This window comes from Malaclemys terrapin, chromosome 1 (assembly GCF_027887155.1).
Source record: "Malaclemys terrapin pileata isolate rMalTer1 chromosome 1, rMalTer1.hap1, whole genome shotgun sequence".
NCBI lineage: Eukaryota > Metazoa > Chordata > Testudines > Emydidae > Malaclemys > Malaclemys terrapin.
Genome location: NC_071505.1, coordinates 239567525 through 239587897, shown reverse-complemented (window position 1 = coordinate 239587897; position 20373 = coordinate 239567525). Strand labels below are relative to the sequence as shown.

Here is a 20373-nt window from a genome sequence, read left to right as displayed (position 1 = left end):
CCAGTATCTTTATCTGAAACAAGGTTATTTCCGCTACCATCCTATCATGCAACAATAGGAAGAAATCAGAAAAAGCAGCTCACAAAGTTGTTGAAATGTCAGCTCTTAACAATGGTAGCTGTAGAATCCATTCCTTCAACATCAGAGAAGTACCATAGGGTCGTGGATGTCCTCACTGGCAGGGGACAAGAAATGCTGAGTTTCCTCCTCCTCATTCCACTGGAGTGGAAGGACATTCCAGGATAACCGGCAAAGGATTTGTACCTCCTTAACCCTTTGGAGATGCCTTAAGAGTTAGAGGAACTATTGCCTGTAACGCACCTTCTGTTCACACAAGGGAAAAACCTCTATCCAAGGCTTTCAGACTAGGCTAGCAGACACGTCTGAGGGTATAGGCTTTAGCTTAGGTTGGCAACCCACCTATTTTGCAATGAGACTGCAGGCAAAGCAAGCCCAGTTGCTGTTAGTCCTCCAGTGCTTTCCTCCAGTTTCACCTGACCTGAACTTCCTTGTCTGCCTCCTGGCTTTTACTGAACTGCTAATCAACTACATTGACTCAGCATTTTAACCCTGCATGTGCCTGTTTCATTTCTGCTGCGTTTTCCACAGCATTTGAACAGAGGTGCTATCAGAGTAAGTGTGGTGCGAATCACATTGTGGTTTGCCAGCTGAATTCCTTAATGACCTTCCCATTAAAAGTTCTTGCTCTCAAATACTGTTTGCTTATGCCTTCAGAGTCATTTGCATTAATAATGACTAGCTTCTCTCGGAAGTTATTTACATGAACTATTATGCTCATGTCACTGCCACAGACAGCAGCTCCATGCTAGGGGTAGGCAGGGAGAATGCATCCTGTGAATGAATTCCAGTTTAATGGACCATTCAGAATAATAGAACAGCCCACCAGAAACCCATCCTAGCACACATGCTAGTACAGCACCATCGTGGACCCAGCCACCCAGGTCTGACAGAGGTAGGGCTTTATGGTGATGATGCTCCGTTCGGGCTCATTCTACGGTGTGTGGAAGATTCCTGCCACCACTCCCTCAACACCTGCTACCTTGAATCAGGGAGAGTTCGCTGTGTGGTGAGGCAACCCAAGGAAACTAATTTTGATTGAGAAAGCATGATCTTATGTGGGAATATCCCCATAGAGTTGTAAGGGAAGGGAGATGAACCTTTAGGAGAGAGACCATCCGCGTAGCCTCCCTCCATAGAAGTGGAGTGCTCAGACCAGCCCTCTATAACTAAATTGGTATGTTAAGGAGGGGAAAACTCACTTAACATAAAGCTGCAATTGGCCTGTGCTCAAACCTACAGCATGTGAACACACTACAACAGATTTGACTTTTGAGATTACTTTAAGAACCTTTTAATATGTTGTGTTTTCTATTAAGTTTTTCCTTAATCGCTAACCACAAAGGAAAAGATTCTCTGTTCCATGGATGCACGTTCAAAATTGTGTGCATTATCTATTTTCAGGAAAATATCTAATACGGTAATTATTGTGAATTACTCAGTGTTACTCCTGAATAATATTCTAATGCTGCAGTGTTAACCTATAGTCAGTTTTTGCTACTGCTGTTACAGTAAGTGGCTGTCTTTTGTGAAAAGAGTTTCTAGAACCTGAATGGTTCTACTCAATACTGCACTCCTTCCTGAGGCAAAATTACTGAAGGCAATGGGAGTTTTGCCTGAGTGAGACATGCTGGACTGACTGACTTAGTAAGATTTTTTTTTTAACAGAATGGTGTGAGGAGGATTGTTGTTCTGATTTCTAATACTGTGGTGTGTGTGTGTCTACTTAACAAACAACCTTCTGTTTCTCTAGGTGTAATGACTGCAGGTCCCAAGTAAAGGAGCTCTGTTCTACTTGAAAGAACTCCATTTTGTATTGGCTGCCCATGAAACCTCTAGTATGCAAAAACTTGCCACTGTAAATCATGTTGAATAGTTTCATAAGCTGTCTGAAACGAAAATTAAGTTGAAACAAGAACTAATGCAAACTTAAGTGAAATCACGTAGGCTTGGACTACACTAGCAAATTGTTAGTATAACTATGTTGCTCAGGATATGGAAAATCCACACACCTGAGCGACGCAGTTATACCGACCTAACTCCTGGTATACGCAGCTTTATGTTGATGGGAGGACTTCTCCCATCAACATAGCTACCACCTCTCGGGGAGGTGGAGTAGCTACACTGATAGGGGAAGCCCTTCTGTTGGCTTCACTGAAGTGCTACAGTGCTGTATCTGGAGCCATTTAAGAGTAGGCAAGCCCTTAGCCAGAAGAATGTGTATGCTAAGTGGCTTGCTCAGAGGAAGAACATCACTAATCACTTGAGATGTTTTATACATTTAAATACTAAATTAGATTACAATGAAACCTGTACAAGAGACCAGCTTTATTCTGCAACCTCCTTGTCTTAAGAGGCTAGCCTAAAGTATCCCCAAATACACAGGCATGGCTCCACCTTTACCAAGCAACCTTTGTTTAAGTATGTTTTTGTCCATAGAGTGGTTACTTAAAACAATCTTCAGTGTGCTGGTTTTGCTTTTAAAAAAATTCAAAGCTGCCTTAAACTTTATTAATTTAAAAAGTTCAAAGCCAAAGTTAGAAATATGTGTCCCTGTTTAAGTCCCATTAATATGTTGATTGGCCTGCCATCTGTGTGGACTGCTATTTTGAGGAGAGGAGCCTCTGTCTGATGGAAACTGTGACTGACCGAATTAAATTTTCTATTATGGAGCACTGGAAATCTGCTTCAGTTCTGTGTTAAGTTTTGTAAACTTAATTGTTTTGTTTTTTAACAAAGATAATTTAACCAAAAATATTTATAATTGTAGAACATGGCTGTCATCTAGTGAAAAATTCCAGTGCTTTCTAACAGGAATTCTAATTCTTTGTGTGTCTTAAATATTTCCTATACAAAGACAGACAGAGTGTATGCTTTGGAAAATGGCTGAGTAAAAATGACACCTTCCTACTCAACTCATGTGGGTTTTGTTTGTATTTAGAGTCCGATCTGATTGCTCCATTGACAAAAATAAGTGTTTACTCCCGATAGCCGCTTTAGAGTCAACCCAGATGAAAGAGTGAGCTGGATTCTACCATTCCTTGTTCCACAGAACTGTTTACCATGTTCCAGTCAGTTACGCTTTTGTATCACTCCACTAACTGCACTGGAATTTCCTAGGTTCAGCTGAAGGCATTATTTGGTCCGTAGAATCTTTTACAGGTGGAAAATGAAGAACCTATATTAACTCTGTGATCCTAGACTGAGTTTGGAAATTCAGCAGTTGGAAAAAATATATTTTATTTGTACACTTGATATGGAGTCATTGAGACAATAAATATGGACCCTCGCAAACCATTTTAGTTGCATTTCCTAGTAGAATTGCACTACAAAAATACTTTTGGGGGAGGTGACTTACCCTGTGATGAGTGACTAGATTATTTTTTTATATTGCATTGACTTTTTAATATAATGTTGAATCTACTATGTTGATCAAGACTGCTAACTTTGGACCTGATTTAAAGGCCATTAGAGTTAATGGAAAGGCTCCAGTTGATATCAGTAAGCATTGGATCAAGCCATATTGGTCATTTGCTCTGTGTTTGTGTATCTCTAGAGAACACATTCTGAAATAGTAAACTTTTTAAAGGAAATTTAAAAAAAATTAAGAACATACTGGAAATGGCGCTTAGTTGATCTGTTTCATGGCTCTTTTTCCCCAACAGGTCTATTCAAGACAACGGGGATCAGAAAGTTGAAAGTAAGATAGAGGAGGTTAGTTTATTAAGTGGTTAATATCCTCTTTATTTCTGCTTTTTTTACAATTAATTTTCTTTCCAGCTAAAATATTTTACTTTATTATTCTCCCTCTAATGTAATCCTCAGCATTTGGTCTCATGTCTGTACTATTCTTCATTAGAATGGACCCAAACCGCTTCCAGCACTAATCAATGGCTTCCCTCTGTTTTCCCTAAACCTTCATCAGAAGATTATAATTCCAAAGATCCAATCCTGTTTGCCACAGTGTCTTCCTAACTATCCCAGTCCTGCTGGGAATTGAGCCTTTGTTACCAAGTTTAGGACTGCTGTACTAACTTCTTTCTCTGTCACCCCTCCAAAAAATTAAGTATATTTAACTTTTAACAAGCGTTTACTATTTTAAAATTTCCACATGTGCATTGCTTTGTTCTTAACTCTTACTCAGAGTAACCAGTTATATTTCAGCGATGAAATACTATGCTGATGAGCACTACAGAAAAACCTAATATATTTGTACTAGGTTTCCAGTTCATAATTCCAAAAAATGAAAGTTTAGTGGCATATATAGACACTGTTCTATGACTGACTGACTATTCATTTTTAGGTGAGGCAATTAACAGTGTATTTTATTTACCAGATTTCTTATATCTCAAGAGAACTGTATACCCACTGTTACTTTGGACATGATTTGAAGCCTATTAAATTAACTTGAAGTCTTTTCATTGACTTCAGTAGGCATCGGAACAGGCTCTTAATTAATGTCTTACATGTGTCTTTTTTGCAATAGATTTTTTGGATTTGGAAATGCTGTTTTTAACTTTTTTTTTTTTTAAGTAAGATTTACAAATCTGTGAATACCCAAAATGCAAAAGATACTGTAAAATTCCTGAGAAATAAAAGTTCTCTGGAGCTTGCTGAAAGTACCTAGCCCCTAATTATGCCGCCTTTATTCACATTGTGTAATACCTTTCTCCATTGGAATCAATGGGATTCTTGTTGAAGTACTACTCAGCATGAGTTACTGAATTAATAAGCCTAAATTATAGTGCATAGGGGGGAATAACACAATGCACAGTTCATTTCCATTCCTGGAGGCTTTCAGTTGTCAAAATTGAACCTGTCAGTATTTTTTAAAGTAAGTAAAATCCACGGTTTGTTAAAGGGCACTGTGGTGCTAGTGATACTATTTCAGGTGATCCTAAAGAGATGATGTTAACTTATATTTGGCCTCAAATTTAAATTTTGTAAAAAGCATTTATAAAACATAAAACCAAAAGAAGTATGTTCAGACTTCATCTTCCTTGTTTTAAAACTCAAGCCTTCATTCCATGATAAAGAATCTGGAAGTGAAACTAATTTTATTTATTTATCACTGTCCAAGTTCAGAGAAATGCAGATAATGAAACAAATAGCATAGATATTAGTAGGTAAACTGCATTTTTAAATTTCTTTCCCTTTAATAATCCAGGGTGGTTGTAACAACCCAGTTGAAGAAATGTGTTTAGAACCTGATTATTTTTTAATGTGTCATTGTCTCTTTAAAACTGGGGCCCTGGCAACTTTTAGTCTTTAAAGGCAATTTTCACAAGTGTTAGTCTTGGTGTGATGGCTATATTCTAGTAGGTATAATTATATTCTGGCTGCCTAAACTTCCCCAACAACTTAAGTTAAATATTTCATGTATTGTCCTAAACTGTTGTTTACTGTTGCTACATACTTTTTAAACAGCTACTCTGCATGTGCTGCATGTCAGTGGTAGGTGAAGTAATTTCCTGTATTTATAGCAGATTCTTCCTTTTTTTGTAATATGCTTTGGGATCCATTGGCACAAAAGACTCTCTATAAATGTAAGTTGTTCTGATCTTGATGTCTTAAATGAATTTATTTAGATGAGATGTAAAATTGCCACCCCTATTTTTACTCGTATTATAGTCTGAGTAGGCATTGTTTTTCTTTTTCTGAGATGTAAATTCTTGCAACTTCCTTTAAAGAATTACTTTTATTCCTACTTTAGGCTGTTGCACCATTAAGAGAGAAAATCAGAGACCTGGAAAAAAGGTACGTCTGTTCTTGTGGGGTTGTTGTTCAGTCACCAGAGCTATGTTTGTTTTGTCCTGAATGAGTCTCAAGGTCTTCAGTAGACTCACGTGAATATTATGTGCTCAGTAATGTTGTATGTCTCCTGTTTGTTAGTAAGCACTGAGGCCTGATCAGTCCTACACAGGTAGGTTGACATAAGGCAGGTTATGTTGACCTAAATTATGTCAGTGTACGCACTGCAGCCTTTCTCCCGCTGATGTAAGTGCCCTACTACACCAACATAATAATTCCTCCTCCACAAGAGGCATAGTGCTTATGTAGCTGTAGTTAGGGCAACGCGGTTTCCGTGTAGACGCTGCAGCAGTATAACTATGTGCACTGGGAGTGGTCTCTTTGAAGTTAATGGGATTACTCACTGTTTGTGAAGTTAAGCTCTTACATAGGGATTTTCAGGACTAAGGCCTATAGCAGTACACTTCGGCAGCACTCTCAGCCTGTATGAAAAGCCCTAAGGTGACGGTGTGTTTTTTGCCTTAAACAATTAAAAAACAAAACAAAAATAAAACCTGTTGTTCAGATCTCTGCTATTAACTCAAGAAGGGTTCAATTAAGTAAAAAATACGAAGAACTAAAAGAAGAATTGCTCACTCTGGATTTAGGAAGGTTTTCAGCATTTGTCAGTTTGGATGAACCGCTGTTTTCAGGGCTATTAGCTCTGTCCCCGTCCCATATTTTGAACCCATGCCATATCCCACAGGCTGTATAGTGTCAGTAAGCATGTGAGTGCACCTGACATGCTGGCTATCACTATGCCTCTCCCGTGTATGAAGAGTGAAACTGTGTTCTGCTCCTGGAATTGAGCATACACAATGCCTGCAAAAGTTTCCAGGATGCTGCACGCTTTGTCTTGGGTGCAGACGATACCGTGCTCAAATACAGATGTCAGGTTTTATCTTACAGCTGACTTCCAGATTTACTGACCTGCCACTTACAATTTTTGTTGAGAATATGTGACCCTCATTTACTAAATCCTAATATGAGCACTGACTTGACAGATCAAACAGGGTGACCTTGTTGGCAACATGCAGACACTGACTACACATGGCCACCAGTAGGTACTGTACCTGCTACTGGTATTTTTATTAAACTATAGTCATGAATGGTTTAAAAAAAGTCCTATACATTCTCTCTTGTCTTCAACTGATTGTTATGAAACTAAGTACAGTAGAACCCTGTTTATCTGAGCCTTCATTATCCGGCTGTCTGTATTAACCAAACCACCAGTGCATATGAGTAATTTATGCTTCAGCCCCGGATGGCGCGACTTGGGCTGTCAGCCTGGGGCTGAAGCTCTTTGCCCATTCTCCTAACTATCCAAATTTCTCATTATCTGATCCAGTCTTGGTCCCAGTTAGATTGGATAAACGGGTTTCCACTGTATTTGTTTCATTTTTAACAGTAGCAGAAGTGTTTCTTAGTGGGTTTTTTAATCTACCTGACTTGAGCTGCAGTCTGTTCTGTCCTTCGTGGATGGCCGGTGTGACATGATGGCTTGATCAGTATTAATTTTTGAGTAGTGTTACATTTTGGTGCAATATGTCAAATTGAGATCTATTTCTTTTTGCATCAGAGCCAGTAGATTATTCAGCCTTTGGTGAGGATGCTCATGAATGACTTTGCATTTGGAGTATGTGTGCAGTATATTGTTAATGGGTTATATTTCAGATGTCATTGTGTGCCTGCCATTGAGGGGGAAAATACGTACATGTACCCCTCTCCACACACCCGATTTTGGCATTGAGAAATCACAAGAGATGAGCCTGACTCTCCACTCTTGTCTGTGTAGTTATTCACACTCTCGCAAAGCAAGTGCAAAATGCTATCCACTGGTGAATTCTGATCAGGTAGCATTTCACACTCACTTTGCAAGGATGTAAAGACCCCCCACAAGGGCCCTCTGAGTCTGTAATTGTTAGAGGATGAAGGCTGATGAATAGTGAGCTTTTAAAGCTAATTCTTCGCTACTGGTTTTATAGGTGTTGTGTTGGGTGAAAAGTGCTTATCTTGTACAATCCAAAGGCAACCCATACTCATGGTTCTGGGGAGGAGGAAATGAAGGCATTCTTTAATACTTAACCCCTGAGAAACTTTTGTTAATTTATCTGGAGTGAACTTTCAGAGTTCATATCATTATCAGAGTGGCATAGTGATCAAAAACAATCACTAGAAATCAGGAAAATCAGTTAAACCTAAAAAGAGCCAATTAATTCAAAGCATGAAAATGTCCAGTTAAAGGATCCAAACAACCAGAACTGCGTTTCCTGTACTGGTGACCTGAGGACAAACATATGGAGACATCCTTGTGGTCAGGGAAGGAATGGATTCCATTATTTTCCCTACCTCATCCCCCCCGTTTGGATCAAAGAGGTTTTGTTACTATTGGAGAACACCTTGATGGTGAGGTATTTGTGTGTGGAGAGTCTGCAGCCAACCTCCAGGCATGGGAACATTTGAGGGTTCTGCTGCTGCCTGGTTTCCACGCACAGGAAGCTGAAGATAGTATCACGTGCACTCTGAGGGTGAAGGGTTGAAGATGCCATTCAGGTACACAGCATCTGTGCTCATAGGTGCCAACTTTCCCCGGCGCCGGTGGGTGCTCATGTCCCCCCACCTTGGCCCTCCCCCGACTCCATCCTTTCCCTGCCCCGCCCCCATTCCAACCCCTTCCCCAAAGTCCCCACCCTAACTCTGCCCCCTCCCTGCCCCTATTGGATCCCTTCCCCAAATCCCCTCCCTGGCCCCGCCTCTTCCCCGAGCGCTGGGAGCTAGGGGGGAAAAAGCGGGCATGCGGTGCGCTCAGGGGAGGAGGCGGAGGTGAGCTGGGGCGGGGGAGGCAGGAAGCTGCCGGTAGGTGCTAAGCACCCACCAATTTTACCCTGTGGGTGCTCCAGGGCTGGAGTCAGCGCCTATATCTGTGCTCTGCCTCTTGGAGATCCCCATTTAGACAGGGTTGTGGATGAGAGGTAGTTGAGGCATGGTGCTTCAGACCCCAGGGCCTGGTGTCAATCCAGTGGCATTCTGTTTATGTACGGATGAAAAAGTAATCTATCAAGGAGAATTCTTGGCATATGTGCAGTTCCGTTCGCTCCACTGACTTATCTCATCCACAAGTTGCAACGTGCAAACTAACTGGAGAGGAAGGGTGATGAATATTTGAGTTACCTTTTATGACATTTATTTAAGAATTACCTGAGCTGCTGAAGTATTGGCAAGATTAAACTGCTGCTTAACTGAAACTCAACACAACCTTACTTGTTGCTCCCATAATACAGCACACAAACAGATGAAAAAAAAACACTGAGAGGTGATAGCTCAGTGTCCGTAATTCTTTATGCTCTTGAGCATCAATTGTAAGCTTACTATTTTCAGGCCTAGTAGTTTTGCAGAAAATGAGAATCCCTGGCAAATGTGTTTTATTTTAGTCCTCACCCCCCCCATCCCAGGAACGTCTGCTTTTTGTGTTTATGGATGAAGAGTGCAAAAAATGGTATGTGAAATGGTAACACACAACCCTCCAAAGCAGTGGTAGTCTTCTGAGTCATCGCTGGGAAAACATCCTTAACTCTCACATTATGTTGCTCTGTGAAAGCTATCCTAATTTAAAAACAAAATTTCCGTGACTTTCTGGTTTTAAATTTTACATAAATGAAATGTAAAGGAAAAGTAGATACACAAAGGGAAAGTTGTCGTCAGTCACCTAAATAAATCTTAATTTAGTTTTTCTTCTTCCTGTTTTTGAAATGTTCTGTAGTTTCACCCAGAAGTATCCACCAGTGAAATTTCTATCAGAGAAGGACCGTAAAAGAATTTTGGTAAGTCAGTATTTCATCAGGGCTCATGCTCTGGAAATAAGAGGGATTGGTTTAGAATTGTGTAAAACTTAATTAGGATCACAGGATTAATTAAAAGAAAGACTTTTATAATTGTATTGTGCAGCTTGATATGTGCTACATAGGTTCAGGAGCAACTACTCTAATTCCTTGCACCCTGTGGTGGTGAGTGCTCAGTCACGGCATGTGGATAACAAGCTTGGGCTCTGGATTGGCGGTGTGACTCGTTAATTGGGTTTCCGCTGTCAGCCTACAATATCTTGGAACTATATTAGCTTGGCTGTAAAGTGTATTTTTTCAGAAGGGTCCTTGTCCATGTTCCCAGCTGGTGGAAATTTTCTGACATTGGGATTCTTCTGAAGAGGGGCAGTGGTTTAGAAAGTGCAAAGTGTTGGAAAAACCTGTCTGACTGAGGCTTGGCAAGAGAGCCTAACATGGGGCCAGATTCCTAGATGCCCTGTGGTCCCTTTTGCACAGTCATAGAGCACACATGAGACAGACGAACATAAAGATAGAGGAATACGCCAGGCTTAGGGAACCTGTGTGTGCGAGGAGATCCGAGAAAACATTCCAGGGTGCACCACAGAAAGAAGAGGGCATGTTGTGACAGGGCGTTCTAATGCTCCAGGGAATCTGTCCTGCTGCAGTGGCCCATAGATGCCATTGAAACAGTGTGGAGGTGAGCTCTGTCTTTAGGTTCTTTGGTTCCCTGTGCTGGCCCTTGCTGTGGTGCAGGGATGAACTTGACTATGGATTCTAAGAAGGTACAGAACAAACAGATTCCGCATTGTGGGCAAATATGTGGTCCAAGTTTTTGCCACTCTGGTATGGAGTGGGGCGTAGTACAGGTCCCTATTTAGTGCCTTATGCTTAACTTGTCTAATGTTCGCTTTGATCTCAACTCCTTCCAATTTAGAAAATTCAATGGAATAAAAACAAAAGGCTTGTTTTCTGTCTTAAAAATGAAGTTCCCAGAGCATGGATAATGGCTTACATATGAACAAAAATTCTTCTGTATTCTCTTTTCAGTATATGCAAAGTTTAATAAAGAAGTGAACAATAGTTAAGAAAAGCCTGTGCAAAGAAAAAGGCTAGTGATCTGAAACCAATACCTTTTGACAGTTGTCTATCTGTAGTTGAGAAAGGTTTGAGGGCTGTATTATAAAGCCTGCTCTCAAGCTCCGTGACAGTAAATGAAATGGCTACAGTTGACTTTAATCAGCTTTGGATCAGGCCGATAGAGACTGACTTGACTTCGGACAGAATGGCCAAGGCCTGCAGTACTTGTCTTTAGATCTTTGTAATCAAGTCTGCTAACAAGAGTGCATTGCTGATACTGCAGCCTTATTGCAAACATCTCTTCCAACCGTTGTCAGTATTATATTGCAAGCCCTGCATACTCTGCATGAAACTAGATTTCAGCTTTGCATCAAGAACCTTGGATTCTGGTGCATAACGCAGGAAATTCTGTAGCTGCTTCATTTCAGTTTTTAATAAGAAGTTTTAAAGAATTAGATATAAAAACAAATACAACCAGTAAAGTGTCACCTGTTTATTTTGACAATAAATTACCTTTATTCTGCACTGTCCTTGCATTTTCAGTTCTCAAGTGTTCGTATAATGCATAGCCGCACCATGGAAATTGTCAGTGACTAAGATGTAGACGTAGGGGGTCACTTGAGACTTCTGGCCCCTGCAGAAGGCACTAGAGGCAGTTTGAAATTGTGGATAGCACCCTAGCAGGATGGTTCTGCTAAATAATCAGTAGTGTAATAGCTAACAACAATAGTCAAAATTTCATCTTCAAGTTTGAGTCCGCGCCCCATAGACAGGGAAGGGGGAAGTTAGCAGCTCTTAGAGCTGTTGTTTCAGATGACTGCAAACTCAGATATCAGTGCACCAGTTTATGCATGGTTTGCAACTTCACAATAGCGAGGGCTAGAAATATAACTTTTACTTTCAAGCAAAATTTTAATTTCTAGAGAATAGTTCTTTGGCAAGGTGTGAATTCCACAGCACATTCTGAGGTTGCAGAATACATTATGCATTATATGTATGATAAATCTTCACAGTATATAAGCGACATGCATTAAAACAGTAACATTTAAAAAAAAAAAAAAACGCACAGGGCCTGATACTGTCCTCTTGGCAAATTGTCTGGTCAATGCAAAACGCTCATTCGCTTCAGTGGGAGCGGGATTGGGCTCAGAATCTTGGAATGTAAGTAGTCCTGTAGTATGTTTGTCACTCATAGGTGGGACTGGTAATGCTACTTATTAAGGTTTCCCAACAGTTCCTGTTGGAAGATCCTGTTTTCAGTTACTTATAACTTTAGCCCAAATGGTTAAAATTTGGCAAACTTTTCCATGCTTTCTGAATGAGGCAGAATTTTTTTTTTCTTTAGAAAATTTTCACCAAAATGGTTACCTTTTCCAAGAACAAGGCTAGAAGAGAAGTTTTAAAAAATTCTGGCAACCTTTTATTTGAGAAGTTATAACATAGCTTTGTAATAGGGACTGAAATTTGGCCTCCGTGTCAGGGATGTGCCCACTAGACCACAATCCCCGCTAGAGCCTGGAATGGCACACGAGGTCCTGAGTGTCACCATTCCTCTGCTGTCAGCAAATATCTATGGAACCCACTGGCAAAGTGTGTCTCCTCCCCCGATAGTTCTGGTTCACATAGAGGATAACAGCCTATTACTATATCAGGTACTCCATTAGCTCAAGTGGCAGAGAACTGTGCAGTGGATCTCCTGGTTTCAACCCTGTTGATGAAAGTGTCTATGTGATACCATAGGATGGAATTTGTTTTTCCATTTTGCTTTTTGAAAAACTTAAGAAACTGAACACAGAAATCTACATTAAAAGAACATTAAGGTTTCAAAGTCAAGCACTCAAAAATTAAAAAATGCCAGAATCAAGGTTGCCTGTACAAATAGTTTTGCCCCCTGGGACATATGCATTATGATGCAGGCCTTAATTACATGACCACGTACTATTTTTTTCCTCAGGGCCTCTTCCTTATTCAGTGCACAGACTGGACATACACAATTAGTGGATACTTTTGACCTTAATCTCTGTGCATTGGTTTCCCATCTGCAAAATGGGGATAATACCAGCATCTTATCTCACAGAAGTGCTGTGAAAATTAATTCATTAATTCAGTTCTTTGAAGTGAAAATTGTTGATCAGGAATGTTTGTGCAGCACTCGGATACTATACTGATGAGCACCTTAGAAAAGCCTCTGAAGAAAGTAGTAATTCTGTCTTCAGGGCGGAGTTTGAAGAGTCTGTAGTAAATAAGGCGTGGAGCCACACATTGAGGAGAAACAATATATTGAAGAGCTGATCATTAAGTGAGCACTCTCCATTCTGTGCACTGAATGAGATGGGATCTTTTGAAAAAATTAGATTGTCTCATAATCCATTTGCACAGTGGGGCTGACACGAGACTGCACAGGCATTTCCCGATTTGTGGGATTTTGCAACCTTCATTTTAATGTAGTTTTTGCATGTGCTGCTGTGTCGAGGCAGTTCAAGCTGTTGTGTGTGGGCTTTTTAGATGCAATCTTTAAACTTTGGATAACAGAATAACTAAGAAAATTCGTTGGATGTTTGGTTCAATTCTGAATTAAAGTAGGCAGAATAGTGCCTTTCTCTCACCTGTAGGAGAAATAGCTGAATAGCTTGATTGCACATGGCAGAAGACGTCACTGAAAGGGAAAGCCAAGTGAAAAACCTGAGCTCTGCAGTCAGTTTTGAGTATTTGTGGGAGTGAATTCCATAATCTGGGAGTGAATTCCATAAAGTAAAAAGAACAGGAGTACTTGTGGCACCTTAGAGACTAACAACTTTATTTGAGCATAAACTTTCAACAAGTACTCCTGTTCTTTTCGCGGATACAGACTAACATGGCTGCTACTCTGAAACCTGTCCATAAAGTAAGTCCAGCACCTTTGAAAGTTGGGTCTTCTGTGCTCACCAGGCTCTTCATTGTCTGACAGTTTCATTGTGTTGGTATAATGTAGCTGTCAAGAAGGGTCATGGTCCCAGAGGAAGAGGTGCTCTTTCAGGCAGCTGAGGTCAATATAGGGATTGCTTTGGGTATCAGAGCGCAAATCTTAAACTAGGCATTGAATTCAGTGGGGAACAAGTGCAGAAAGAAAAGCAAGGTGGTGAGGTGTTCACAGTGACGTGTGAGTCAAGCACCTGGGTTGCTGTTTATACCACCTGTATTCTGGAGTTTGCTCATGTTCCCAGTTTGATTCCAGATGCAATTCTTAGGTTTAAACACACCTTGAAGTTCTTTACAGTTTGGATCCTGGGTGCCTTAGAGACAGCCTTTCTGCTCATACTCTTGCCCAGCAGTTGAGCTTACTCAAGCTGACAGCTCCGAGATGTGTCCATTTAGGACTAGATTTATTCTCAGTTGAGGGTTTTTCACCAAGTTCATTTCCACTACCACACTGGTCCAACAGAGCCCAAGTCTTGTAAACTCTATGCCTTGCTGCCAGGCCTGTCTGTTTACCCTGCTTGTTCTGAGAAGATGGGTAGGTAGTAGGCTTCTTTCTTGGAAATTTTCTTAACATGGTTGATATCAATTTAGGCTCAGCGCTAAGTCTTATGTGATGTACCTATGAAATTATAAAATGAAAAAATAATGTAATTTTGACATGGGGTATTAGATGTCCTGAATCTGACTGAAAGCACCAGATATGACTGTAACGAGAAGGAAATGAACCTGCATGGCAAATACACAAACATCTAAGTGTTCCAGATAAAGATGAATTATACGCTGTACTTAATGCATTTTAGTAAATGTTGAAGTCATCAGCCATTTTATAATACTAGTAAAGTAAATGTGTTCTATCCAGATGATGCTAGTGTATCCTCCCCAAGCACTAGGTATTGGGTCTGCAGCTTTAAAGTGAAAATTGTTGCTCTGCAATATAATGAATTTGGGGTCTGTTGTGATTTGTAAGCAGCTGTGTTTTGAAATGAAGTGTGTCCACCCTGTCTTTCTGAACTGCTGTGATTGCTGGATGATTATGTATAGACAACTTGGGTGCTTAAATCATCCTTTCTTTCCTTTTGATGTAGCCTGAAGTGAATGAAAATGACGTTAAATAAATTCAACAATTGTTTACTTTTCTGGGGAAATTCAACTCCTTTTCCAAATCAGTTTTCATCTAATCTTTACAGAAGCCATAAATTAATCAAGAGAATCTAGATTTATCATAAAATCCCTTGGTAACATTTCAAGATGACTGCAAAGTTTTTTTTAAAAAAAACAAAAATTGGGTTTGTGCCATATTTTGCTTGCTTACAATGTTAAGAGCCTAAACTCCTGCCTGTTTTTCAAAATTTTGTTTTCTCACTGTACCTAAGAAATATCAGGAATTTTGAGTCCAGCCTTTTCTGGATCCTTGCATAGAAGTGGTACCAGGGGTTTCTTGCACCTTAGTCAAAGGAGGTGAGTTGTGGAGTCTTCCACAGAAACAGATTTTTGTCCCACACAGTGCAGAGAGGCAAGTCACCTGGAATGTGGTTTTACTAGACTTTATCCTTTTACTATTCATTCTACCTGGTGGAGGGCTGCTGTCAGTCCCAGTACCATTGCTGGGACCCCACCACACTCTCCTTGCTGTACTAGATTTGAGAAGCCTTAACCCCACACCCCACCTTCTTGCACGGATGCCTTTTTCTGATCTGCTTTCAGTTCCAGTTTATCTGGGAACTGGCTCCCTTACTGAATGACTGCACCTGCCCCCAGTAGATGCCAGCAACAAAAGAATTTTTTTTAAAATAATTTAACTAAAAATTCCTCCTCAGTTGTTCACATTTCACTGTTTTTTTTATTTATTTACCGTGCCATCATCATATCAGTAATCCTGAATTTCTAACATGAAATAAAACAAGGGTGGGAGGATGGGAGGTGAACTTTCAGGCCTTTTATGGAAGAAAATAGTATAGAAACAATTTTTCCTTTTTTTTTTTTTAAGTTTGCTTGAGTCTTTTTTTTAAATTCAGTGTTTGGGGGGGAAATGAATATTTTGGCTTGTATTAAACAGAAGTAAAGGGTTTCAGTAACCTGTGTGATCCTACCGATGACATTTTATTAAATTGTCACGTTATCCAGTAGTTTGATTCATTTCTTGACAATGACAGCAAATCCTTTCACGGTGTAGTTTGCAGGGCACTGGTAATCATTGAAGGGCACTGATGATACAGTAACTGTATAGTTACATCACCTTGTTAAATCTGATCTTGATCATAAAGTCACATAATAGTACATTTCATATGAGATGTCATACTGGATCTGGTCAATTGATTTTGGTTAATTGTCTTTGGCAGTGGCCAGCTTCTGTTTCCTTCATTAAAACTGCTTGTGAAGCCTAGAAAAAATAACTGCTTCCACAGACATGTCCCTTTGAACACATCACGCAGCATGGGACTTGAACCTCTTTGTTGAAGCAATCATACAATTACTGTGTTTAGTGATTCACTGCTCTTTAAGGGTGAGTTGCAAAAGCTAAAAATGGGTGGGTTTTTTGTACTTTTAAGCACTTTATGGAATGGGTGTGAAAGTTAACTTCCAAAGGTGTTTTTTTTTCCTTGTTTCTTGACAATAGAGCTTCAGAGCTTGTCTATCCTGTAACTCTGTGGATGACAGAAGAACTAGCTAGATTGAAATATAAGCTGAAAACTGAGCAATACAGTGGGCAAGAGATATAAAACAGTTCGGAGCTTGTTTCTTTTTCACTCTCTCACACTTAACAGCCACATGGAAGAAAAGAGGTCTTTAAAGAGTCAACTCCTTTGAACAAGATGAGAGCACTTAGAATATTTCTTTAAGCCGACCCCTCCCCAAAACATCCTCCATTAAAACCAGGAGAAGGCCAGGCTTAATTGTAGTAATATCAAGAATGTTGTGTGTTTTGTTTTGTTTTTTTTCCCCCAGTGCATGAAGGGCACAAGCCTAATTTAAGAGGGTGCGGGGGAGGGTCAGACAGGGAAGAAAAAAATTGAATCCTCTATTATTCTCCACAGTGGTCTTTGTTCAACATTTTCAAACCAGATGAAGTATTTCTCTTGAAATGTTATGTGTTACCTAAATATTGGGCCTGAAATTTAAAGAAATGAATTTAAAATGGAAATGGAGTTGTCCCCCCGGTGGTAAGCAAAGTTTTGAAAGTTGCTGTTCTTCTGTCTTCATGTTTGTGGACTTTGTCTGGTGTTTCTGTAAAAAGAAAAAAAAAAATTCATACCCACTGTCCTAACGCAGATAACTGGAGGAGCAGGGTTTGTGGGTTCTCATCTTACTGACAAACTAATGATGGATGGCCATGAGGTTACAGTTGTGGACAACTTCTTTACGGGCAGGAAAAGAAATGTGGAACACTGGATTGGCCACGAGAACTTTGAACTGATTAATCATGATGTCGTTGAACCCCTGTACATTGAAGGTGAGTAGCCTGCTTAAATATTGATATACTTTGATCTCTGCACTTAATCACACTTTCCCATCAGAAGTGCATTTAGAAATTGGATGTATATGCAATTTTGTGGATTGATCTATGTAGGTGTGGTCCACCCTGTTCTGTCAACCTAGTGGTCGTGATCTCTAAGGGGTCGCAGAGCGGTTCAAAGAAGTTGTCACAATATGAATGCTCTCTTCCTGACTAGATGGGAGGGGGATCCCAAAAGCATTTTTTATCACCTAACATGAGAATGACCACACTAGGTCAGACCAAGGGTCCATCTAGCCCAGTAGCCTGTCTTCCGACAGAGGCTAGTGCCAGATGCTTCAGAGGGAATGAACAAAACAGAGCAATTATTAAGTGACCCTGTTGTCCAGTCCCAGTTTCTGGCAGTCACAGGTTTAGGTTCACCCACAGCATGGGGTTGCATCCCTGACCATCTTGGCTAATAGCCATTGAAAGATCTACCCTCTATGAACTTGCCGATTTCTTTTTTGAACCCAGTTATATTTTGTTGTACCATGAGGTCATGGTTATGGCAAAGGTGGAGATCCCCGGTTCTGGTATATGCACACTTCCTAATCATTTCTTTGCAAGCCCCCTGTGAGGTAGGGACATGATGTCACTGAATCCCCCACCTATCCAAAAAAACCCTCCCTTGTTATAACAACAAGTGTAAGCAATCCTACACCTACATTACCATAAGCAGCAGAACATTGTTCTGTATTGTAAACAAACTGATGTTTTAGTTAATTACAGGATATTGCACAAGATGTAAGTGTTATTACAGACTTCCTTTGGAATAGAGCGGCATGTGGTGAAGTGATGAGAACTTTATTTTAGCCACAGTGGTGGTTTTTTTTTCATTCCTTTTGTGATTTGAAACTGTGCAGCTATATAATAGTTAAAGATTTAAAAGAAGAATGAAAACCTTGTTTGCTCTACTTTTGCTGTATCTCTAATGGATGGAACTTTGCAGAAAAATTTCTTGTAAATGCATCTCCTTAGAAGTCTTGTGATGGGCCTCAGAGTATATCAAAGCATGTTATGCTGAAATAGTTCTGCAGATGCGCACTCATTCTCTGTTCTGACAATGCATCGGTTCAGTTAGTGTCTGTTGTTTTACTTCAGCCTGTGTTTCCACTGAAGGATAATGGGACTAGAATCTGATTAACTGGATCTGTGTTCACTGCAGGTACTAGTAGCTTATACCTCAGCAGTTCATTCATGTCAGCTTTCCTTATCTCTTCCCCCAGTATTACCTTCATTTTACCTGATTATACTTGATGTATTTACAGAGGCTTAGCAATTTTGCTAATACTGTGAACAAATTACTAAACACTGATGAATGGGAATACTGAAAAATTTCTAACTCTCCTATGCTGCACGTAATTAAGACATCAACCAGCAGTTTCATGCATTTTAATGTGGTATTCAGTGAGCAGTTTACCAGATCTCTTCTCTGTGTTCCAATCCTGTCAATTCAGACAGGCAAAGTAAAGTTTTTAAGAAAAGATTCCACTCGTTTTTTTTTTTATATTATTTGACACAGCTAGAGGATACATAGACCTTAGAGGATACATTAAAAATAATCCCTGCCCTGAAGAGCTTGCAATCAACTTTAGATGTGCCACAGTAAGTGTAAGTAATAAACTAGGTGGTGTGGTTACTGTAGTACGGTCGCCTGTGGGTTTTTTGGGGGTTTTTCTTTGTTTTTTGTTTTTTGTCTTGGGCACATTTCATCTCTGCATGGGACCATAAAAATTAGGATAATTCTGCATAGCATTGGGGTTTTTAAGAAAGAATTGAGTGCAGGTTTGGCGAAGAGAGGTATGGGAGGATGATCCATGCATAGGGGGAGCAGCCATTTATTTGCTGCCTTCCAGAAACTAGACCAATTTTAGAGTGTTTAACACGATAGCTTTTCTGTGGTATAGCAATTATTTAATAAGGAGACTTAATTCCTTATCTAGAAAGAAGGATATATTCTTGATTGCATTTGATTTTGAATTTCACCCCCAGATATATATCCTCCTTGTACGTTTAAATGAGTCTCAGTGGAAATTAGCTTTGCAGAAGTTTATAGGGGAAGGCTGTGTTGAAGTCCAGCTCTTTGATTCCCAAGAGGTAACCGGCATTTTCTCATAAGTATGAAGCAACACCCAACTTTTTGGGATGCATCTGCCCTTGACTGACGCAGAGATAGTAGCCGATGGCCTAAAAGCACTAGTTTTGTTCTCTGCTCTGTGAACATCTTGGCTCAGGGTTATCATTTCACACAGGAATTGCCTTCGCTTTCAAATTCATTGTCTATAACACCAACAGAAGACGTACAGAATTGTGAAGCTTTCATTTAAAGCTTTCTGTCTAAGTGGAAACTAAGGCCAGCTACTTCTTTAATTAAATTAGAACAGCATATGAGTTTTGCAAATTATTGAAACAGTCCAGAGAATGTTGTCTGAAAATTCACAGTACTCTTACAAAACTGGGAGGGCAAACCTGATTGTATGGTAATTGAGTTACCGCTTTAAAACTTTATAGCTGTTTACTCTCTTCAGAATGCTGCTGCCAAGATCCTTATACGTCTTGGTATTTAGGAACTAAAAATGGCAGTCCTGCTTGCTCTGCATGGCTAATAAAGACCCCATATATTACTTGTGAGAGGGTGGGTTAGCTCCTGTGTCCTTGGGATTGAAACAGAACCATACTAATAGATCTAAATTGTATTGGAAGTGATTGAATGGAATTCCAGTATAAACCTGTGGGGAGAAAATAACACATTTGACTCTTTCATAATTGCATTAAGATCTAGTATTGTCTTTGTCAAGACCCCAGACTAATTAGTAGTGATTATATATCAGATTCCAATGTAACTATAGAAGGCACTTCAATGTATTTTTTTAAATAATCTTGACCTACACAAATTGTGCTTATGTGATGCAGCATTATTACAATGGTAGGTTTAATTTGTGGAAGAATCACGCTGAGTCACAGCCAAACTCTGTAAATTGCAGGGTAGTGTCAGGAGATGACCATCATACTCTAGTTTGGATTCTTAAAAACTGGTAGGCATCTCTCAGTGTTCAGGGCTGCTGCTTGCAGACTACTCCTCCTGTCACATGTGCGCACACAAGGAGGCAAATGTTTTCTCAGGTAGTTGCTGCATTTGGCTTGTCTACTGCG

The 20373-nt window shown here is 39.9% G+C and overlaps 1 protein-coding gene across 1 annotated transcript in view; it reads left to right on the top strand.

Moving 5' to 3' along the window:
* Nucleotides 1–20373, top strand: part of UXS1 (UDP-glucuronate decarboxylase 1) — a 98034-nt gene that overhangs the window by 23266 nt on the left and 54395 nt on the right. Inside the window, exons 3-6 of the mRNA XM_054010455.1 lie at nucleotides 3744–3792; nucleotides 5792–5835; nucleotides 9629–9689; nucleotides 16995–17175. Of these exons, the coding sequence (XP_053866430.1) occupies nucleotides 3744–3792; nucleotides 5792–5835; nucleotides 9629–9689; nucleotides 16995–17175 (335 nt within the window). The remainder of the gene's footprint in view (nucleotides 1–3743; nucleotides 3793–5791; nucleotides 5836–9628; nucleotides 9690–16994; nucleotides 17176–20373) is intronic.